Raw genomic sequence first — 24,601 nt, 5'->3', positions numbered from 1 at the left:
CAGTTTTAATAAGAAACAACAATAAGCTTTATGTATAGAACACTGTAATTTATTAATTCATTAATTGTCACTGCCTTTATTCATGAAACTATCAAAGTTTCTTTTTTTTTTTAAGACAGGTTCTCACTATATTGCCCAGGCTGTTCTTAAACTCCTGAGCTCAAGAGATCTTCCCACCTGAGCCTCCCAAAGTGCTAGAATTACAGGCATGATCCACCATAGATAGAGTTTCTTTTGATATCAGAGGTGGAGGTTACCTTGGAGGGCATCTCCAACCTAAATTTAATCATCACTTCTATAGGATTCCCAACAAATTATCGTTCAACCTGTACTTAAAAACGTACTCTGATAAAGTTTCCCATTTTCCATTGCACTTTCTTCTTATTTGTACAGCTCTAACTGATGCCCCATTGTGGTAGGGTTTTAGTGTGTGAGTGGGATCCAGAACACTCAATCCTGTACAAAGGTTGAATCGTGGGTTAACGAAATGATGTGAGCCTATGAGACAAGCCAGTCACCAATCATGTTATGTTAGAATCTGCTTTATGTTGGTGTGCTTTAATGTGGGTTTTCATTAAATAAATGAATTTTCATATACTGAACTGAAGTTTGCTTCCATTTGTCTTAGAAGCCACAAAAAAATTTTAATCCTTCTCATCACATATTCAAATATTCAAAACTACTTATTGTAACTTCTTCAGGCAAGGTTCCCTTCTCAGTCTTTCTTGCCTTTTTTGGCTAAATCCTACTTACCCTTCAAGACTCCCTTTTAGGTATCATTTTCTCCAGAAAGCTTTTGCAGGCCTCCAACAATCTGGACCACATTGTGCTCTGCTTTAAAAACCCATTGTGCAGGACTTAAATTGTGTTTACAGCAGCGTGTTAAGGAGCCTGTCTCCCCCTACTGAACCAGAAGATCAAAGACAGGGCCCATGTCTTAGTGTTGTATTAACAATGTTTAACAGCATCTGATGCATAGTAGGCAGTGAATCACCATCAGTTGAACTGAACTAAATTCACAATATTGTTATTCATTTAAAAAATACTCCCATTTACCAAAGGTCCTGTTTAACACATTGACTGCCATGTGAGTTGTATGCATTAAAACTCAGGCTAGTTTTAATCCTGGGGCCTTGTGAAGCAAAACCCTATAGTTGGTTTGTGAAAATCTTACTTGTTGATCATATTGTTACAATTAATATTGAAAATTTAATTCTAAAAATGTGGATTGCATTGCATAAAACTCAGAAAACAATAAAAAAAACCCAGAAAGGATCATTTTAATAAAACACCATGGCCCCAGGGAAACATTTTTTTTTTATAGTGTGGCAGTTAATGTGTTAAGTGTGACTTGCAAAATGAACACTTTTCCAGGTGGTGTTTGCCTTGCTGAGATTATGATAAACCTTGCCGTCCTGGTTCTAGGTACGACATTCCTTTGTAATGCTGTCTCAGCTTATTTTAGCTATTCTGACATTTTAGACTGCTGATTAGTTGAACTTAAACCCTTAAATTTTCACACATACTACTACTAAGCCACGCTTCCCATTTCCCTGAGTTAATACAGATGGTTTTTGATCCTTATGATAGGCCTATTTTCTTGTTCTAAGACAAATTTTGTTTCATTATAGGAAAGGACTAACAATTTTATTTAACTGTTTTGTAGAAGCTAATTATTTTCAGAATTGCCCATCATGCTCTCTACACTTTGATCCCAGTGGTAAGTGCAGATGTTAAATGGACTGACGGTCTTAGACCCACTATTAGAATCTCCTCAATTATCACTGGCACATGAATCTTGGTATTTGCCTACAGTTCTTGAAGTATTTGTAAACCAAACTAGTTTATTGACATTCTGCTCCATTTATTTAAATTGCTTATAAGGCTCTTGTGAGAAAATATCTGGGCTATAACTATCGTATCAAAAATTTAGCCAGTCATATGGTAGTTCTATTTTCAGTTTTTTGAGGAACCTCTATACTGTTCTTCATAGTGGTTGTGCCAGTTTACATTCCCACCAACAGGGTACAAGGGTTCTCCTTCCTCCACATTCTCACCAGCTTTTGTTATTGCCTTTTTGATAAAAGCCATTTTAACTGGGATAAGATGATATCTTGTAGTTTTGCTTTGCATTTCTCTGATAACCAATGATACTAAGCATTTTTTCATATACCTGTTGGCCATTTGCATGTCTTCTTTTGACAAATGTCTATTCAGATCCTTTGCCCATTTTTTAATCAGATTATTTGATTTCTTCCTATTGCATTATTGGAGCTCCTTACATATTCTTTAGTCCCTTGTCAGATGAGTAGTTTGCAAATACTTTCTCTTTCTGGGTGTTGTCTCTTCCCTTTGTTGACTGTTTCCTAGACTATGCAGAAGCTTTTTAGCTTGATGTGATCCCATTTGTCCAATTTTGCTTTGGTTGCATTACTCAAGAAATCATTGCCCAGACCAATGTCCTGAGCGTTTCCCCAATGTTTTCTTTAGTAGTTTCATAGTTTCAGGTTTTAGATTTAAAGTCTTTATTTTGATTTGATTTTTGTATATGGTGAGAGATAAGGGTCCATTTTCATTCTTCTGCATATGGATATCCACCATATGGTGCTGGGAAAACTTGGATGCAAACTGTCATGACTAAACCATGTGGGCAGTAGCTAACAGACCAACCTAACACACAGCCATCAGAAATGCATTAATTTGCAAAATGAGTTTTGCATAGGCCATGGATATATGAAACTAAACTATAATTAATACTAGACTATAAAAATAATAGCTGTAACAGCTATGATGACACCACTGCACTCTAGCCTGAGTGAGTGAGACACTGTCTCAAAAAATAATCATAATAGCTGCAACAAATCAAAACAGTTTTTACCCCTGAATAGTGTGGAATATGCTTAAATTTAAAAAACTTAGCCAGAGAGTCCTAGAATCAATGATACCCCAGTAGCAAGGAGCACATCTTGCCTGCAGATTTAGTTTCTAATACCATTTTCCAACAAAAGAAACCAGGGCTCCTTGGAGAAATGGTGATTCTAGGACTGGGACAGGAAATCTACAAGATAGCTTAGAGCATATTACAGTGCCAGAAAATGGAAGTTATTAAAAAAAATCAAAAAATAAACTAATTGGAGTATGTCAAAGGAACACAAGTCAACTCCCAAAGGCCAAAGCTAAAACAATTTGAGCAACAAAATACCCAAAGTATAAAATAACCATAAATATGTACCAATATAAATAAATTTGAATAAATAAATGTAGGAGAAGAGACAAATCTGCAGAATTCCAAATCATTTCTTGAGACTCTCTGCCCTCAAGGTGGTGGAGCACAATTCCCCATTATTTAACTGTGGGCTGCACATACCTTGGAGTCTTCCCCTAAGATTGCATGAACATCTGGTAGGGCTTCTATTCTCAGGGCCACATTGGTGTCAATACTACTTCCATGTATGCTGTCCCTGTTCCTCCCAGCCAGCAATCACCCAAGCATGAAATCTAGCCTCTACATCTATTGCTAAAAACAAAATGAAACCAACAAGCCCCACTCCCATGAAGCATTGAAGAGCTGAAGTAGGCTGAAGGTGGACCAAGGGTTTTCCATCACAATGATACAAAGACCTTCAAATGCCATGGCAGGTATCACCACTGTTAGACATCTAGCACCCACAGTATTTCCCAGCCTTTCATCACCATCCCCACCCACAGTCTCAGCCACTTTTCATCTTGTTGGTTCCTTCTCTCCTTTCCCTGCTCATCTCTCCCTCTGCTTTACAGGAGTTAAATCTTCTAGTCCTACACACTGATTTATCTAGGAATTTTCTTAAAGACAATAGTTGGTGGAGGGCCAGGTGGCTCACACCTGTAATCCCAGCACTTTGGGAGGTGAAGGCAGGAGGATAGCTTAAGGCCAAGAGTTTAAGACTAGCCTGGGCAACATAACAAGACCCCTGTCTCTACAAAAATATTTAAAAATTAGCCTTTAGTCCTAGCTACTCGGGAGGCTGAGGCAGGAGGATCGCTTGAGCCCAGGAGTTTGAAGCTACAGTGAGCTATGATTGTGCCACTGCACTCCAGTTTGGGCAACAGAGCGAGACCCTGTCTCTAAAAAACTTTAAAAAAAAAACTTTTTAAAAATAAATAATAAAATAAAATAAATTTTAAAAAAAGTTTGTGGAAATACTTTCCTTTAGGCTTACAGAGCATTGAGGTGCTTAAGTGAAGAAGTTCCATGGGTTGGTAACAGGTGACAGGACTCTTGGGGCAGGATGCTTTTCCAGATACATAATGCTTCTGGACAGGGCAAGCAGGCCTGTGAACATATTAGATTCAAATAATTCATGTAATTTTAGGGCTAAAAAGGACATCATAAGTTACTTATTCAGTTAAAAAAAGTAAGACCAGGACTATTTAGTGATGTACCTTGAGTCATATTCTCTATCTTTTACAAACTTTCTGCTTGTGGAAAATAGATTTTCAACCAAATGTTCTTGGGAATGTAATCTTTTAAAAGAGTTTTTCACATCTGAATTTCTGGATACAGTAGCCAGTCATTAATTTAACATCAGAGGAATGTCTTTAATATTAATATTTTATTTTTATAATCTCTAGTAGAAAAATTATGAGGAGATATTTAAAATACTAACTGTACGAGGCAAAATTGGCAAAGGCACTCTTTATGAAGGGTGGATGGCACCTACAAACATCACAAACCCAATGATCCTATCCCAGACTTCCCATTCAACTTGACAACCCAAATTGAGTGACTAGGCAAGGATCTCAATCAATGGAGAATTATTAAAGCCAGCTTTAGAATGCCTGTGGGGGCTGGAGGGGAGGGGGCACGGAGGGAGGGACACACAAGCCACAGATGTATCTGTGACTTTTATTAGAAGAGGTTTTTAGCAGGTTTAGTATTTATACATTTCCTTTAATGTGTGTGTGTGGGGGATGTAGGAAGAGGGGCAGGTAGGCAGCAAGACAAATGGTTACATTCTTGTGAGGCTTTAGTTAGTGCCCAGGAAATCTATATTTTATACAAGATAAGGTGAATGTTTGAAAAGAAAAAGAGAGTAAAGGAATAATCAGTTAATGCAGATGGCTCTGGGTTGGTGGAGGAATGATTGATTTTCTCTTGTCTCTGTCCTGCACCTGGAAAGATAAGCTTGGAATCAACACTATCAATGTGGAATCAAACAGATTTTAGTTTTAGGAGCTAGACTTAGCCTGCAGACCTAAAGTTACAATTGGCATGTCCTTGTTTATGGGAGGCCAGCAAAGAATTTCCTTATGAATGATTTGTGGGCGCAGACCTTCCTAGACGCCTGAGACCTTTTACCTTTCTGTAATGCATAATGTTAGTAAAAGCTATTCATTTGGAAGGGGGTGTTGTATGACTCCACCGCCAGGCTTGACTTTCCCTTTGGTATAAGGCGTTTTGCGGGGGGCCGGTCCTGAGGTTTTTATTTTCCATTACAAACTTAACGATAAATAAAACCTCTTCCCACACCGTCACCTTATTCCAATTATGGCAATAATGACCTCCTCTTCTACGGATTCAGTTGACAAAGATCTCTAAACTCTGTCAATCAGTCGGTCCTGATTGAAGATTATGTTATCTGGCTGACACAGGAAATACGGATGTTCGAAGCTCACAGATTTATTCCTAGAAAGAGTTCTAAGCAAGGATAAAATTTTATTTCAAAGCCCTCGAATCCTGATGTCCACAGCGACGTCTCAGAGAGCAACTCACTGTTTCCTTCTGAGAATGAAGCTCCTTGAAATGCGCATCCGTGCTCTCTCCGTCCAGAGAAAGCACTCAATGGGAGAGACTGAATAAACCGAGTGGGCTTGGGCGGGAGAGAGCCGTGCCCCGCGAACGCGGGCGAGTCACCTGGGCAGCGGCCAGCGGGAGCGCCGTGAGGCGACGCTCACGAACTCTCAGAGAAGCAGGTGACCGGCGAGGCCAGAGGCCACCGCGGCACTCGCTCCCGGCGGCCTGGCGGGCAGAAGCCCCCAGTTCTCGGCCCCCGCGCAAGCGACGCCGGGAAATGCCCACATCCGGGAAACCTGCAGCGGAGTGCGGCGGCGACACGGAGTGGAAGGCAAAATGGCGGCGGTGGCTGTGCCCTGGTGCTAAGGGGAGAGCCAGGTCCCCGCGACCCCCGCGACGGGCTGCGCTGGCCTGCGGCAGCCCCCCGGCGTCTCTCCCCGCCCTGCCGCACGAGGGATACTTGGGGTCTCTTGAAACGGGCTCCGGCCGCCTCGGCGCCCGCCCTCGGGCCCGTGGCCGCTGTCCAGAAGCCCTGCTCTCCCCTGCAGGTAGGTCCGGGGCCGGCATAGCGGGAGGGGCTCACTCTCTCCTCCATAGCCCGAGTTGGCGGGGCGGTGGCCGCCAGGGCCCACGCCCATCCCCGCTGGCGGGGGTCCAGGGGCTGCTGCGGACTTGCGGGCCGAGCCGGCCCGGTCCGGGCCTGCCTTGGCTGGTTGCATTGAGCTGAGCTGAGCCTTGCCCTGGGGAAGCGAGGGTTGGCCGCGCCGGATGCTGCAGGAATAGCCCCAGGCTTTTCGGCCTGGGGCGTGCAGGTTAGGCTGGGAAGGGCCTGTCTTGCTGGCGGCCTCGCGCGGACTCCTTCCCACCCCACCCCCAACACACCCGAGTCAGCGGTGTCTAGGAGGGAGGGAACGCGAAAGGTGATTCTGAAGGAAAATTGCAGTAAAAGAACTACAGTTCTTTGGATCCCAGAGGACCCTGATCCTGGGTATACCTTGAGGAAATCCTGGGAATCTCTATTTCTAGGCCACTGTAATGTTAGGTTAGTGTTTATAGTTGGAAGTGGTGGGAGAGATGGAGGGGGTCTTTATGGAGTAGGAGAATGTATGTAACTACAGAAAATGAAGGAAATACAAGTAAGGGGACACTGTTTATTATAACCTGAAACAATTTGTAGCTCTCTAAGAATAACTCTCAGATGACTTGCTATATCCCCATTCTCTGACTTATCCTGGAAAGTCATTTTCTAAGGAAAGAAAAGTTTAATGTTTGTCGACTTATATGTTAATATGGCTTTTTAAAATATGTATCATCGTCTAGAAGTTATTCGTAAATCTAGTGAGGAATACGTATAATCTCATGCACACAAATAATAATGTATCACTTCAGTTTGGGAAATGGATTTGAGTGCTGGGATAACGAAGCTTGTCAGATCTTTATGGATTATTTATTGAGGGTTAAAAATTTTTATCAATTTTCCTCCATGAGGAAGAAAAGGTAAGACATGATTGGAATGAATGTTTTCTGGTAAGGTGCTTACATTGGTGATTGTTTGAACTAAGATTATCTCTTTCTTTTAAATAAGTTGACAGGTAAAATGGGCTAGTTGATTCTCTGAGGCAGTGGAGGAATTTGACTGATTGAGCAGTAAAAGAAGTAGCATTGTGTTCCTGTGATCAGCTGCTATTGCAAGAAACTAGATCATGGCCCATGCTGGAAAAGGCACATTCTTTCTATGCCTGAGTATTGATTGAATATGCCTTGCTGCTCTCCAAAAGCAAATAAAAAATACTTATGCTACATTTTTTATGTGTGATATCTGGCTTGAATTCTGTAGGTTTTTATTTTTATTTTTTTTCATTGCTGGTCCTTGTTATTCTGTATAAATATGTTATTCTGCATAAATATAACAGTTCTAACTGTGGTTATTTAGTTGTATTTGATTATAATTTTAGATCATTAGAAGTTTATATTAGGGGATTTTTTTTTTTTTTTGAGACAAAGTCTTGCTCTGTCACCCCGGTTAGAGTGCTGTGGCATCATCATAGCTCACCGCACCCTCAAACTCCTCAGCTCAAATGATCCTCCTGCCTCAGCCCAGCACCCCCCTGCAGAGTAGCTGGGACTACAGGTGTACCCCACCATGCTTGGCTAATTTTTTCTATTTTTGGTAGAGACAGTGTTTTGCTCTTGCTCAGGCTGGTCTTGAACTCCTGACTTCAAGCAATCTTCCCACTTCAGCCTCCCAGAATGCTAGGATTACAGGCATGAGCCACCACACCCTGTCACATTAGGGGATTTTTATACACCACAATAATTATGTAGTTATTGAATAACATTTTGTCAAGTAGAGATGGCAATTATTTTTCAGCATGAAGATAAAAATATAGCGATTGTTTTCACTTTTGATCAGACAGTTAATTCTTAGAAAGTGAATGGAAGAAACTATCAGTGTGCAGATATTCTTGAATGTTGCTGTCTAAACAACTAAGACTATGCTGCTAAGAAAGAAACAGTACATATTATTGTTGCTATTCTCATAACTTATCTAGTCAAAGCATTCAGACAGGGCATTTTTTTTTTTTTAAGAGACAGGGTCTTACTATGTTGCCCAGGCTGTACTTCTGGGCTCCAGTAATCTTTCCACCTCAGCCTGCCCAGTAGCTGGGACTACAGGCATACACCACCAGGCCCAGCTAGGCTACCTTTTTAATAAATTTAATTCAACCCAAGTTAACACTTTGAAATCTTACTATGTAATTGTACCTCGGGTTTTCCTAAGTTGGACCAACTAATCAACAATATTTGTTTGGATTTACTGACATTTGTATTTTTGATGAAGGTCTAAACTTGCCAGAAAAGGGAGATTTAATCTATTCAGTCTAAGCAATTTAAGTGCCCCTTCAAAAAATGGGTGATAGCTTGGGTGCAGTGGTTCACACCCGTGTAATCACAGCACTTTGGGAGGTGAGGTGTTATCACTTAAGGGCCAGGACTTCGAGACCAGCCTGGGCAACATAGTAAGACTCCTTTCTCTACAAAAAAAAAAAAATTTTTTTTTAATTAGCCTGGTGTGGTGATGTACACCTATAGTCCCAGCTACTCTGGAGGCTGAGGCAGGAAGATCACTTGAGCCCCAGAATTTGAGGTTACAGTGAGCTATGATCAGGCAACTGCACTCAAGCCTGGTCAACAGAGCAAGACCCTGTCAGTAATTAAAAAAAAAAAAAAGAATGAGTTATGATCCTCTCCCTTAGGAAGTTCAAGCTGTAGGTATGAAGAAGTGAGGCCTCAACTAGGTTAAAGGAGTCCATTCCTAGCATTTCCACCAGCTGACTACATGACCTTAGTAGGCCAATCAGTTTACTTGTCTGGATCCATTTCTTTATCTGTTAAAAAAACAAAACAAAAAACCTCCAAGCAAGACACTTTATGCTCTTTAAATCTGTGACCTTGTAGGAAAAATAAGACAAGAACATAAACAGGACAAAAACATAAGTTTTATTTGAATTGTGCAAAGTGCATTTGGAGTTCAGAGGAAGATAACAGCTAACAGCTTTGGTTGAAGGAGGCATTTGAATGGGGCTTTAAAAATTGGGTATAATTTCCATAAGAAGAAATGTGGCAAGGGCTCTCCCAAAAAGAATAAACAGGATGAATAAGGACACAAAAACAGAAAAGCACAAGGTATGTTAACTGAAAGCAAGTCATTTGTCTTGATTAGGGTATAGGTACACATAAGGAGATAGTGGGAGAGTCTGAGTAAGACAGCAGAAAGAGTGTGGGTCAGAGATAGGAAGATACTAACACTTACTGAGTCAGGGACTTGTAAACATTTGACATGGATTAAACTTACTTAATGCTCACAGCAATCCTGTGAAATAGGACCTATTATCGCCCACATTTGAAGATGATGAAACTGAGGCACAGAGGAGAGGCTAAGTAGCTTGCTAGAGGTCACACAACTAGTGAATGGTAGAGCTGGGATTTGTACCCAGTCAGTTTGACTCCAGAGCTCTTACTTTAACTGCTAGGTTAAAGGAGTCTTTGAACGTTTTGGAGTAGGGGGTGGGTGATATGATCAGAACTGTTTGTTAAGAAGACTAATCATAGCATGGGTTAAAGAGGAAAAGAGGTAAACTGTTTGCGTTCAAGAGTTCTTTTAAAAATTCTCTTTGCCTAGTAATAATTTGATTTTTCACATGTCATAGTAGCAAAGATTATTAAGATTTGATAATGCAAGTGTTGACCATACCTTGTTGAAGGGACTGTAAATTAGTATACCTTTCTGGAAGGCAGTCTGACAATAAGTATCAGAATTTTAAATATATATTTTCTTCAGTTCAACAATTCCATTTCTGGGAATTTATCTTAAGGAAAATGCTCAGCAATGTGTGTACAAGAATTTTTGTTGTAGCATATTTTTATTAACTAATTTTGATATGTATAAGGAATATGCTATGTACATGTTCTATTAAGTATAATACAGTGAACATCCATGAATCCACCATCCATCCTCAGAACTAGAATAGTACCAATATAATTTATGTTATCGATGTTTGTAATCTTATTTTATAATAGCAAAAAAATGGGATGCTTCCTCCGCAGGAAAATAAATAAACAAATAAAAGCAGGAAACAACAGGTAACTGTTAAGAAATAAAAGTAGGAAACAACCTAAATGTCCATCGGTTGGGGATACGTAAATTATAGTATAGCTACATGATGAAATTCAATATGCAAATATTAAAAGGGATGAGGCTGAACTGTCATTTTCTCAGTTCTGAAACACCGCTCAATCTAAGACAAACCATCTATTTAGTAGCAGTTTTTCAGGGGGAAGAAAATAAACATAGTTTTTATCAATCATCAGTAGCATATATTTATCCATTCCATTGTATACTATTTTCATCTGTTACAATAAAGGTTGAGGCCCAACTTTATTCACGTTCAGAATCTAGGCTTCTTCTGAATTACTTTGGGCTTTCAGAAATTAACATCATGATGACATGCTGCTTTTCATAACCCTAGCTAATTATCTTCAACCTCTTTGTTGTCTTTATGATTGAGTGTGTAATTTTAAGGCATATTGATGAGTACTGAGGTTTTTCTTTTTTTCCTGTGCTTACTCTTAGTTTCGTTTTTTTCCTTGAGTTACTTATTGTTGGAAATTAAACAGCTTCTTCTGAAGGTATTAATAACTCCAAAAGTTTTAATGGTTGTTTCATGTACTTTGAGTCTATTTTACCTTTGAAAATTCTGTGATCTCACTTAAATTTGGCAATTATTTATATCTTTAATTGCATTGCCTATTGAATGACAGTTTGAGTACACAATACTGCATCACATTGGAATCTTTTCAAAACATTTTGAGGATCATGTGGTGCTGCCAATCAAAATAATACAACGAGGTGACAAGGAGATTTCACTTTTTATTTATGGTTAAGTTAGGCATGTGCAATGTCTGCTACTCCAGAACTTCTCTGCTTTGGAGCTGGAAAATTTCTTTTAGTATTGATCTTAAGATGTTCTTGATTTTAGAAATATTAAAGTATAGGATAACTGCATCTTAGAATCAAGAAAACATGATACCTATTGCCGTGGAAGGATGTTCATTATGTTATTATGTTATTCTTTTACTATCAAAATGGGCCCTAATCAGTGGTAGAAGCTAAATTCCAAGCTCCTGTGGTCCACATGCCCAGTAATCTCTCTGTCAGGTCCAGATATATCTCTTGGTCCAGAGATCTGTGAAGTAATCTGCCTTCTGCTCTTTCTCTTTTTCTACCCTCCTTCCTTTTCTCTCTCCCTCTCACTCACTCACTCACCATAATACACAATGGAACGAGGATAGGAGAGCCATAATGAGCACTCTACTAGAAAAGGAGAAGAATCAGAGATACACAGCAATTGCTGATGTATAATAATTCTGAACTCTCCCTAGGCAGATCTTGTGTAAGCTACTAGCCCTGGAGGTAGGGGAGATTCCTTTATTAGACTTTCATTCGATTATCTAGAAGGAACTCTCTCATCCATTGTTCTCCCTAACCCTTAGCCATTGTTCTCTTAAACCCTCCAAGAACTTCCTGGCATATTCTTTTTCCATTATCATCCTTGGCCACATGTGAAGAGGGTGTTGAGGGAATATTCCCTCTTTGGAAGGTGCACATCTTTCTCAAATAGCCTACTCCTCATAGAAGTTGGGAACTCAAGGGTTTTAAATTTTGAATGGACAAAAGCTTCTTTAGTCTGAGTTTGAAGTGATTAAAAATAATTATTTTTTTCCAACAAAAGGGTTTTCTCAAAGTTAGTAAGCCTCTTCTGATCTGTTTGGTTTCCATCAGTTCCATGTGTCTGTAACCATAACCAAAGTTCACATGTGTTAGTTAACTCATGCAAAGGTTTGAGAGCTTCCATTCCTCCTCTTCTCAATTGGTTATTTGAGACTATTAGGTTTGAATTGGAAGGCTATACCCTTAATATGATCTTTACCACTGAGGTACTTTAGTTAGCTAAGAGGTTTCAGGGATCATCTGTGCTCAGTCTTTTAATCCTATCTCTTCCTGTTTGGAGTCTAGGTGTAAGCTGCTTTTCCAATCCTTCAGGACTAAATTTCTGAACTCTATTTTCTATTTCTACTTTCAAATCAGCTGCTTTTTTTTTCACCTCATCATTTACTTATAATAGTTTGCCAAATAGCCAATAGCAGCCAATATACGCTTCCAAGATTCTCTTTTCCAAACCCTTTTCATACGACTACAAAATCAGTAGGCATACGAGGTGAATCATAGGAAAAGGTGCAGTCATATGAAAAGGTATTATAGGCAATAGCTTTACCAAATATTTTGCCACTGTAAAGCGTGGTTCTCCATTTTTCCAGGCTCTAGTATCAGTTTCCTCACAGCCCTCAGCCTGACCATTAAGCCAATACTGCATAGGTTTTTTACTGTAGCAGTACTTCACTTCTAGGTACCAATTTCTGCATTAGAATCATGAGAGGATGAATATACAAATGGACAATAGCCAGATCATGCATGAAACTAGAACTCTGACCCATGACCTCTGTAGCAGTAGACCCAGTCAGGACTTGGTCTATAACTATCAGCTTCCCTAATTTTTGTGCCTACTTCTAAATCAGAACCAACCAGAGAAAGCCAAACGTGCTTCTCAAATCAATCACATAGGATGCCCCTCTTCTATAATAGTTAGCCCACCTCCAGTTCCTCACGCTATCAACCTACAGTTGGAACATACCTGAAGTCTTCCTCGCTTTTTTTTTTTTTTTTTTTTTTTTTTTGAGACAGAGTCTCACTTTGTTACCCCGGCTAGAGTGAGTGCCGTGGCATCAGCCTAGCTCACAGCAACCTCAAACTCCTGGGCTTAAGCGATCCTACTGCCTCAGCCTCCCGAGTAGCTGGGACTACAGGCATGAGCCACCATGCCCGGCTAATTTTTTTGTATATATATTTTTAGTTGGCCAGATAATTTCTTTCTATTTTTAGTAGAGACGGGGTCTCACTCTTGCTCAGGCTGGTCTCGAACTCCTGACCTCGAGCGATCCACCCGCCTCGGCCTCCCAGAGCTAGGATTACAGGCGTGAGCCACCGCGCCCGGCCTAATTCCTCGCTTTTTAGTATAAAGCTTTCCTACTCCCCTGCCTGCCTTTGAATCTCTGCCAAATGCAAGTGACAGTGACTAATTCCCCTTCCTATAGCAATCTCTGATTCAATAGCCTCTGCTTGTTCTCATTTGGGCAGTCTTTGTCTATTTCCACAATAGTATTAGGCTGTTTTATGGTAACAAATCCCAAAATATCAGTGGGTTAACACAACAGAAATGTCTCTCATACTCAAACAAAGTCTAATGGTGATCAGTAGGGGCTCTCCATCCAGTGACTCAGGAATCCACATTCTCTCCATGTTCTAAAGCCACCATCTCATAATGTGACCTACCTTGTCATTGAAGCACACTGGCTTTTAACTGCCTCAGCCCAGAATACAAACATGTCATATCTGCTCACTGGGCTTTGGCCAGAGCCATCTGGAAAATGGAGGCAAGTGCTATATGTGAATATAGTTTCTGCAACAATACATTTAACAATAGCAATTGGATAAAGACATACCGCAATTCCTCCATTCCAACATTTTTGAAATTAGAAGATCAGATCATCTTACAATTGAAATGAGTGTTTAAATGTAGTATTTCTGGCCAGGCGCAGTGGCTCACACCTGTAATCCTAGCACTCTGAGAGGCCAAAGCGGGATCATTGCTTGAGGTCAGGAGTTCGAGACCAGCCTGAGCAAGAGTGAGACCCCCGTCTCTACTAAAAATAGAAAGAAATGATTTGGACAGCTAAAAATATATATAGAAAAAAAATTAGCCAGGCATGGTGGCACATGCTTGTAGTCCCAGCTACTTGGGAGGCTGAGGCAGAAGGATTGCTTAAGTCTAGGAGTTTGAGGTTTCTGTGAGCTAGGCTGATGTCACGGCACTCTAGCCCAGGCAACAGAGCGAGACTCTCTCAAAAAAAAAAAAGAAAAAATGATATTTCTGTTAATTCCCCTGAAAAGCTAAAAGCTAATGTTGAAGTGATACTGTTTCATGGAAATAATGGTTTCTTTAAATTAAATAAATCCCTGCATATTTTAAATGCATGTTGTATTTGAATAAGAATTTGCAGCAGAACCATTCCAAGATCCAAAGTACTATAGTCATTTCTTTACCTTTTTTAACTTTCTGTTTTGGAAAATTTCAAGCATACACAAAAGTAAAAAGAATAGTACAATGAACCCTCATATACCCATTACCCAGCTAGAACAGTCTTCAATTTATGACCACTTTTGTCTTATCTATATCCCCATCCACTTCAGCACACAGCCAAATTATTTTGAAATAAATTCCAGACCTTATATTTTATTCACAAGTATTTCAACATGTAGATGGAAGAGATAAGCTTAAAATAAGTTTTCAATTATATAAATCTAAAACACATTGTTACACATATACCAGAACTGTCATTTCTGTGACCATTGTGTACTCGGATATTAGCAATATTAGAAATTACATCATCAAAGCACAGAGTTTTAAAATAGAGGACTAGAATGAATATCTCTGGTCCAGCATTTTCTAAAGTATATTCCATAGAATATGAAGCTCATGAAATGCTCTAGGGGAAAAAATTTAAATAAGAGAAATTTGGGCAACATTACATTGTCTTCTTGTGAGTGCATATGATTATGTAAAAGAATGAGTTGTCGTATTTTGTGTATTATCCCATTTTGGTTAACATATATGTTAGAATATGAAGTATTGATAGTGATTATTATTAGTTTCTTGTGGTTTATGTAAGTAAATCACTACAAATTTAATGACTCAAAACAACATAAATTTATCCTCTCACAGTTTTGGAGGCCAAAAGTCTAGAATCAAGTTGTCAGTAAATCTGCTCTCCCTCCATAGGCTCTAGGAGAGAAACTGTTCCTTGCCCTGTCCAGCTTCTGTTGGCTGCAGGCATTACTTGGCTTCTGGCCACATCACTCCAATGTCTGCCTTCATCATCACATGCCCCCCACCCCTTTTCTGTGTGAATCAAATTTGTGTCTCGTAAGGACACTTGTAATTGCATGTAGGACTCACCCATGATAATCTCTCCATCTCAGGGTCCTTAACTTAATTACATCTGCAAAGTCTCTTTTTCCAAATAAGATAAAATTTATTAAGTTCCAGGGATTAGGAGGCAGGTATCTTTTGAGAGGCCAGTTTTCAGCCCACTACAGTGATTCTCCCTGGTAAGGAAGATGAATTATAAGGAACTTCTACTTTATATATTTGTGTAATACTTATATAAATACTTGAATTTTTCAATGAGGATACATCTTTTTATAACTAGAAAAAAATCACAAACTATTAAGAGTGAAAAGAAGTGATATGTTATCTGCATTTACAAGTTCAACAAATATTTTTGTACTGGATACTATTGACCAGGTTTCATGGTAGGAAAATGGAGGCAAATGCTTTATCTGGACAGGAATAAGCAAAATGGTGCTTCTTTTCTTTTCTTTCTTGTCTATCAAAGAGAGTGATCTTGGAAATGGTAAAATAACAATAAAAATAAAAGTGATGATTAACTTGGAGTTGAAACCCAAAATAAGTGAGATATTAAAGGAATGTCTAGATCCTATAAATGATTTACAACCCAGATACTGAAAGAACTAATATGTGAGACTGCACAGCCGATGTTGTTAATCCTTGATTGTGGAGAAATAGGTAGGTTTTAGAAGAACGGATATGGAAAATATGTTCACTTTCAGAAAGGGCCAGAGGTGACTTCTGCAAACTTTAGATTGGTGAAGCTAAATATCAAGCCTAGAAAGATTCATTAATAAGCTATTAAATTAATATTTTGGGAATGCTTAGAAAAGAAAATGCTCATCATTAGGGACCAGCTTCCTTCATAAAAGCACAAGGTATGTCAGTTCTAATTGCATTCATGAAATAATTATAAATAGATTGGTTATATTGTAGACAGAATGTGTAATTTTCAGATGACAAAGTTCATTTTTTTTTTTTAACAAAATAGACAAATGTGGGCTGCTTGCCAAAGTAGAGTGTGGTTGATTCATAACTAGATTTGCTGTTGTACTACAAGAGTACTGTTTAATGAGGTAAGTCATCGGAAACTATACCTCTGATGGTTGCTACAGGCTGTGTCCTGTCTTAGGCCTGCTGCAAATATATGTGTATATGTATATATAATTAAGTTCTATAAATATAAATTCAAACATAAAAAATAAGTTTATTTTAAACAGCTCTGTTAAGATGTAATTTATATACCATAAAGTTTATCCATTTAAAGTGTATAATTTGAATGTTACAGCTCTTTTAGAATTTGTCCAGCAGGAAAACCGTCCCCCCATGCAGAATGAATGAATGAATAAATTAAAATAAAGTGTACAATTCAGTGATTTTTTAGCATATTTACAGAGCAGTACAGCCATCAACATGATTTAATTTTAGAATAGAAAATGGGTTTATTTTTTACACAGTATTTTGAAACTTGCTTTTTTTGCTTAAGAATACATTATGGGGCATCTGTTCTTGTCTGTACATATAGATAGAACCACATCATTCTTTTTAACTTAGTCACATATTATATAAATGTACTATGAATTACTTGAACAATCCTCCATTGATGAGCATCTAAACTGATGTCATCTTTTGCTGTTATAAATGATGTTGCAAAAAACATCCTATATCTTCACACAGTTGTGTGTATATTCCTTTAGTTGTATTGCATTGTTCCTTTTAATCCTTGTTCCATCCTGAGGTAGATGTGACTCCAACCATTTTATGTGTCAGGAGTCAGTTTCAGAGAATTAAATATACAAGTACGTATTGCTAATAATTAACAGAACAAATGCTTGAATGACATTTTTTGTTGTTGAATTTCCATTATAAGTGCTGTGCTCTTCTAGCATTTGTAGGATTTTGACAAAGTGTATCCAGAAGAGCATGACTAGAGTTAGGGAAGGGTTAAAGTAACTGGTGATATTTAGGAGGCACATGTTTATTTCATTTATTCAACATATGTGTTTGTTTATTAAGCACCCACTATGTGCCAGGTCTTGTTATAGGTGGTAGACAGACAGTGGTTACAAGACAAACAAGGTCCTCTACTTTCATGGAGTGTTTATGTCAGTGAGGGGAAATGGACAATTAACAACTAAACAAGTAAGATATTTTAGATAGTGATATGTACTATCAAGAAAAGGATAATTAAGCGACCAGGGAAAGGCCCTTTGAGGAGGTAACATAGGGCTGAGACTTAAATGACAAGAAGGCAATATTTATATATCTATTAATTAATATATCTGTAGATATCTTTATGTAACATGAGTGGTAATTATATTTAATGTGATTAGAAATAGGCTCCCAGTAATTAGCAATGTTTCAATCCCAGCAGTACCACTTACACACTATTTACCCATACTCTCTGAACTTCAGTTTCTGCATCTACAAAGTAGAGAGATAGCAAGCCTACCTTACAGAGGTATTAGCATGGCTAGATAAGAAGGTAGGCAAAATCGTCTAACACTGGCCCATACCAGGCTCTCACTAGGCACTGGGCGAGATTTCATGAAGCTCCACTTGAAGAAAACATTTCTAACACTTCTTACAAATTACAAATGAGATGACTTCCTTGAGTTAGTGATTTCCATATTGGTGGGGGACATTTAAGTGCCCATTTAAGCCTTCAGATGACTATTCTCCCAGTGTGTTGTAGAAGACATTCATGCATTAAGTGAGGAATCAGACAGGTTGACCTGAGAGAGCCTTTCCCTAGTCCATTGTTGATAAGCTTACTGTCTCTAGAGGCCCAGTTCACAGCTTGGGAAATAGACTCAAGCATGTTTTTGAAGCATAAAGGGGTCTTCTGGAATAGTGGTTTAAAAACCTTTTTAAAGCAACAGTACTCTTTCTTCTAACGATATCTTTTATTACAGTCTAATTTGTAAAATCTTTTAAAATTAATTGAAGCCACGAGGTGGAGTTGATAATGAGAGAGATTTCCTGTTGTATTGTTCACTTAGTAACTGCTTGTGTTAGTATATGCTTATATGCTTACTAAAGCACTGTTTTTTTGTTTTTTTTTTTTGAGACAGAGTCTCACTTTGTTGCCAGGGCTAGAGTGAGTGCCGTGGAGTCAGCCTAGCTCACAGCAACCTCAAACTCCTGGGCTTAAGCTATCCTTCTGCCTCAGCCTCCTGAGTAGCTGGGACTACAGGCATGTGCCACCATGCCCAGCTCATTTTTTCTATATATATTTTTAGTTGTCCAGATAATTTTTATTTCTATTTTTTAGTAGAGACGGGGTCTCGCTCAGACTGGTCTCGAACTCCTGACCTCGAGCAATCCACCCGCCTCGGCCTCCCAGAAGGCTAGGATTACAGGAGTGAGCCACCGCACCCGGCCACTAAAGCACGCTTTATTCTTTTATCATCATAACCACTTGAGGTAAATCTATTTTCTAGGCTAGGAAAATAGTAACTGGTTCTGATCCTACAGGAATCCTTAATGGAGTCAGAACTATAACTCTCAGCTGAATTTCTCTGATATAGGAGCTCTGATATAGGAGCTGAATCTCTCAGCTCCTATATCAGTGGGGTTTTCCTCTAATACATGGTATTGCTTTATTAATCACTTTATGGCTTTTATTTATTTTTTTCTTTTATAGGGTTAATTATTTAGGTTGCAAAGAATTTTAACATTCCTGGGGACTTCCTCGAAGGATCTTTTTCACTTTTGCTCAAAAGAAGCTCTGAATCTATCAAGTAGTTTAAAGAAGTCCTTTGTGTGGGTTAAATATATAGATGTTTTCATGAAGAGGAGTGAAAAGCCAGAAGGATATAGACAAATGAGGCCTAAGACCTTTCCTGCCAGTAACTACACTGGCAGTAGCCGGCAAATGTTGCAAGAAATTCGGGAATCACTTAGGAATTTATCCAAACCATCTGATGCTGCTAAGGCTGAGCATAACATGAGTAAAATGTCAACTGAAGATCCTCGACAAGTCAGAAATCCACCCAAATTTGGGACGCATCATAAAGCCTTGCAGGAAATTCGAAACTCTCTACTACCATTTGCAAATGAAACAAGTTCTTCCTCACGGAGTACTTCAGAAGTTAATCCACAAATGCTTCAAGACTTGCAAGCTGCTGGATTTGATGAGGTAAGAACTTTTAAAGACAGAAGAAAGGGTTCTTCTTATCTTATACTACATAACACTTTTTAGGTGAACTTATGCTGAAGTGTTTCATTTGAGAGAATTTAACTGTGTATATAAATTATGTATTCTGTCAGCAAAGAATGTTGTGTTTACAATTTCATTAATTATTATAACAAAATAATTATTATTTCTTTAGTTTCTTCTGTGATACCTATCACTAAATTCTGGAGTTTCTGGAATTTAAAAGGCCAGGTCATGAAGTCAGAGTCCAAGTGCAGTTGAAGAAAGCCACAGGTGAGGGTAGGGGAAGGATGTCTGTTTGTGTGAAATATGAGCTTGGTGAGCTAAGTGGCTGTTGGGCAGGAAGGAGACAGCTCCAAGGACATAAAGTATGAGTTTATAGGGAGAAAGAACTATAGTCATAGGTTGATTAAGCAGTTACATACTTAGGCCCAAATCTTAAGTTCACAAAAATTAAGGAAATTTCAATTTATGCTAACTATGCCAAGTTTTTAATATATACCTTCAGAACTCATTTTGAAATTTTTTCATAGCATATATATTTAAATCATATTTTGTTTAGGTTAATAGAATTTGTTTTTTATGATAATATACCTTGTCAGCACATGAATATTTTAGGTAGCAGAAATAATTTTAGAAAAATATTGGCTATGGAGAATGTAAAATATAACTAAATGTGAATAACTAAGAGTTAATTACATTTTTAGAAATTATAGTAACTTTTTTGCTGATTATAAAAAAATTACCTATTCTCTGTTAAAAATTAAAAAGTATAAAGAGGAAACTGAAAATTACCTTTATCTCTACTATACAAAAATAACTACCCTTAAAATTCTTTTACTGTTTTATATATTGCTTTTATATATTGCTAAGGAAAGAGAATTATAAAATCACACAGCTGTATAAAGCTTCAAGAGTGGTAATGTTATATGTCAGATAAGTCACCTAATATATATGTATTTACTGAGCTTTTACTATGTGTGAACCCGTCAGTCAGGATAGTGAGTGATACCAGACATGGCCCATACCTTTAAGGAACTCAAAATTTCTTTCTTAGATTTTTAAGAAATCTAAGGCATTGATTAATGTCATATACTTTATCTATTGGCAATAATAACAATAAGTATTTTGCATTACAAAGATATGTTGGCTTTATTATAATGATACATTTCAAAATTGTCACCTTTATGACATTAATAACATTAAAGGTTGCTCTACTGAAAGTATTTAGACATCTGTCATTCCTCATTTGTCTAAATAATGAAGTATTTTTTATACCAGTGGTGATATAAAGAATATGGCAATCTACTTCTACTATCTCCTTGAATCACTCATTCTGGTAGCTTCCCATTATAGTGTAAAATTTATATTGTTCAAGATCCTAACTTGGTATTTCAAAATTCTTACCTAGTTTTAACTTCATGCTTTTTATCATTTCATAAACCCTCACCTATTCCTTTTAACTACACAAAGTTCAAGGAAGTTTATTTTCTTGAGAATTTGTTTCTGGTGACTCTGTAGATTAATTTCCTCATAGGAGTAAATGTTAAATGCATTCTTGGAACACATCCGTACATAATCACTGGAGTGTATTTTTGTTTATAAGCAAGAAAAACAAAAGCGTAATGTGGACATAATGTTTTCTTATCACAAAATTATGTTCTAAGGTTGCCAATTTGAGGGTGCTCTTTTTCACACTGCACTAACATCCCCACTTAAGAACAATTGCTTGACATTGTTACAGATGTAAAAAATATTTTAAAACATAGCAATAAGTATTAAAAAATAAAAGCCAGCATAATAATCACCAAAATCACAGGCTGCGATTCCAGTGTATTTAATAAGAATATGATTACCTCAATACTGGAAAAGGATAGTGGGTGCCAGTTTCTTGCCATATGAGGTGGCACTGACATGTGATAATAGCATAAATACAGATATATTTCATGTGGCTTAACCAGCTTTAAAATTTAGCACTCCTGGGTGACTTTTAATTTTGAGTGATTTGTATTATTTTAAATTTGCACATAAAGTGAGACATTAATTTCTTTGTATTTCATTACAAATTTGCAAAGTTTGATTGACATAAAATGTGACCATACTGTACCTTTGTATCAGTTAGGGATTGAGTTTGGTTGCTTTTACCAAAATTCCAAATAATAATACTTTAAACAGGATAGTGATTCAATTTCTATAGCTATCATTGGCTCAGCCTCTTAAAGTTGTCAGAGCTTATGACTCTTCTAAGTCTCTTTTTTTTTTTTTTTTTTTTTTTTGAGACAGAGTCTCACTCTGTTGCCTGGGCTAGAGTGAGTGCCGTGGCATCAGCCTAGCTCACAGCAACCTCAAACTCCTGAGCTCAAGCAATCCTTCTGCCTCAGCCTCCCGAGTAGCTGTGACTACAGGCGTGCGCTACCATGCCTGGCTAATTTTTTCTATATATATTTTTAGTTGTCCAGATCGTTTCTTTCTATTTTTAGTAGAGACGAGGTCTCGCTCTTGCTCAGGCTGATCTTGAACTCCTGACCTCGAGCGAGCCTCCCGCCTCGGCCTCCCAGAGTGCTAGGATTACAGGTATGAGCCACCACACCCGGCCTCTTATAAGTCTCTTGAATTTTTCTTCCTGGTGGCAACATGCTCTAGCACGGGTATCATATCTGTTGCCTGGGAAACAGGATCCAGGAAGGACCAGTACCTAAGTCAGGCATAGCAAAAATTTTCCAGAAACCCTTGCTTCTTCCAACAAAATCAGTAACTTTTTCCAAGAAAGGGAGATGGACCTTAGGTAGGCAACATGTTTCTACCACAATCTTTTGTTGGCTGGTCTCATGTTCATCTCCAGTCATTTCACATAGGAGGATAAGTAGCCTGTTCACCCATTAGTCTTACTAAATCATTACTCATGTAAAAATGTCATTTGAAATACTGAATCCTCTGGGACAAGTAAGTAGTTGCTTACCTCTTGAAAAATGCTTGTCAGTATACTTTGTGCATGATAGTGTATAATTTATGTTTACATATAACATAAAGGATAACGAGTTGAAGAGGACAACCAACATTTGAGCTTCAGGCACTGTGCTTAGTGCTTTCCATATTTTTTTATTTAATCCTCAGGTCAACTGTGTGAGCTTATTACAGTAGAAGAAACTGAAGCTCTGAAATGTTAAATAACTTGTCAAGGTTCACACAATTCTAAAGTAGAGCTGCTGCAACTCAAAAACTCAGATCTGTCTGACTCCAAGTCCTTTGTTTTTTCTATCATGCTATCTCACCTCCTAAAGTCTTCCATCACATAATCATATTTAGTCTAGGTATTTTCTTCTACCATTTGTCCTATATTTGCATACCTGTAAATGTAATTCTCTGAAATTAAAAACTCTAAGAGGATGAGAACCAGAACTGCATAGTTCTTTTACTAGTATACACAATGGCAAAAGTGCTTAATAAAATGCTTGAATATAGAAAAAAGTAGTTTCTAATATTTTGATTGATAGCTTTTTAGCAATCGATAGTCTCTGATTATTTACATAAGGATGAAATTAAGAATGAGAAATGATCAGACTCATGTTGCTATGATTGTACCACACCAAAGAAGTTATTCCTAGAAGGAAATAGTAATATGTTCCATAAAGGTCAAAGTATTAAAGAAACACTTAAAAGATTTGAAGGTTTGTTTTCTTTAGTAATTTGAGACTATATGGATTTTTTAGTAGTTACAAACAGGACATTAATAATGTGGTTGGGGCCCTGTTCTTCATAATTATGAATTTCTCTAGTAGAACTCAGGGTTCTTTCCCTGAGTATTAATTATAAGATTTAAATTTTGTTTCTTTTTTTAAACTTCATATCAGGATATGGTTATACAAGCTCTTCAGAAAACTAATAACAGAAGTATAGAAGCAGCAATTGAATTCATTAGTAAAATGAGTTACCAGGATCCTCGATGGGAACAGATGGCTACAGCAGCTGCCAGACCTATTAATGCCAGCATGAAACCAGGTGATTAATCAAACATTTTTTTCTAGTCTCTTCTTTTACTGTATAGTGTTAAAGTACTTAAGTATGTCAAATCTTTGCTCTTAGAAATTGTTAAAAGCATCCCAGTAAATGAAAGTTTCAAATTAAGATAACATTATAGTCTTATACCAAAATGAATTTGAGGATGGGGCCCTCACATTTAAAAGTTAACAGGTAATTCTGATAAGCAGCAATCTAGGTTGAAAAGTACATGATCGGTTATACTGCAACTGAAATATATCTTTTTTTCCCTGCAAATGCCATCATTCAAACTATTTTTTTTCCTTTTTAAATTTTTTTCATATTATGAAAATCATAGAATCATAGAATATTTCTTTTTTTTTTTTTTTCTTTTTTTTTGTTGTTTGAGACAGAGTCTCACTCTGTTGCCCAGGGTAGACTGCTGTGGCATCAGCCTGGCTCACAGCAGCCTCAAACTCCTGGGCTTAAGCGATCCTACTGCCTCAGCCTCCCGAGTAGCTGAGACTACAGATGTGTGCCACCATGCCCAGCTAATTTTTTCTATATATATTTTTAGTTGTCCGGCTAATTTCTTTCTGTATTTTTTTAGTAGAGATGGGGTCTCGCTCTTGCTCAGGCTGGTCTCGAACTCCTGAGCTCAAATGATCCTCCTGCCTCGGCCTCCCAGAGTACTAGGATTACAGGCATGAGGTACCATGCCCGGCAAATCATAGGCTATTTCGAAAGCAAATAAATAAAAAGAAAACACCGCTATTGATAACCACAGTATTTTAGTATGTTTTGTTTCCCAGTTTTTTTTCCTGTGGGAAATCTGAATGGGTTTATGTAAGTGTATTTTGATACTTGTTTAAACAAAACACAGGATCATATTAAAACCTATGTTATTCACTTAATACACCCTGCATAAATTTCCTTGTTATTAAATGTTTTACAAAATAATTTTAATAGCCACATTGAAATAATTTATCACATACTTTATTTAACCAGTCTCCCATTTTAGACATTTGTCTTGTGTCCGTTTTTTATTTGCCATCATAGATAGCACCACAGAAATTACTCTTACAGCTAAATCTTTGTACATAC

General features: G+C 37.8%; 1 protein-coding gene and 2 pseudogenes across 1 annotated transcript in view; 2 read left to right on the top strand and 1 right to left on the bottom strand.

The window, feature by feature from the left end:
• Nucleotides 1-5,699: 5,699 nt before the first annotated feature.
• Nucleotides 5,700-6,492, bottom strand: LOC123633364 (annotated as a pseudogene).
• Nucleotides 5,910-24,601, top strand: part of LATS1 (large tumor suppressor kinase 1) — a 37,557-nt gene continuing 18,865 nt past the window's right edge. Inside the window, exons 1-3 of the mRNA XM_045544560.1 lie at nt 5,910-6,321; nt 19,007-19,501; nt 23,371-23,518. Of these exons, the coding sequence (XP_045400516.1) occupies nt 19,151-19,501; nt 23,371-23,518 (499 nt within the window). The 5' untranslated portion in view covers nt 5,910-6,321; nt 19,007-19,150. The remainder of the gene's footprint in view (nt 6,322-19,006; nt 19,502-23,370; nt 23,519-24,601) is intronic.
• On the top strand, nt 16,638-16,685 carry LOC123633737 (annotated as a pseudogene).

This window comes from Lemur catta, chromosome 2, assembly GCF_020740605.2.
Source record: "Lemur catta isolate mLemCat1 chromosome 2, mLemCat1.pri, whole genome shotgun sequence".
Classification (NCBI taxonomy): domain Eukaryota; kingdom Metazoa; phylum Chordata; class Mammalia; order Primates; family Lemuridae; genus Lemur; species Lemur catta.
This window is presented reverse-complemented; position numbering and strand designations above follow the sequence as displayed.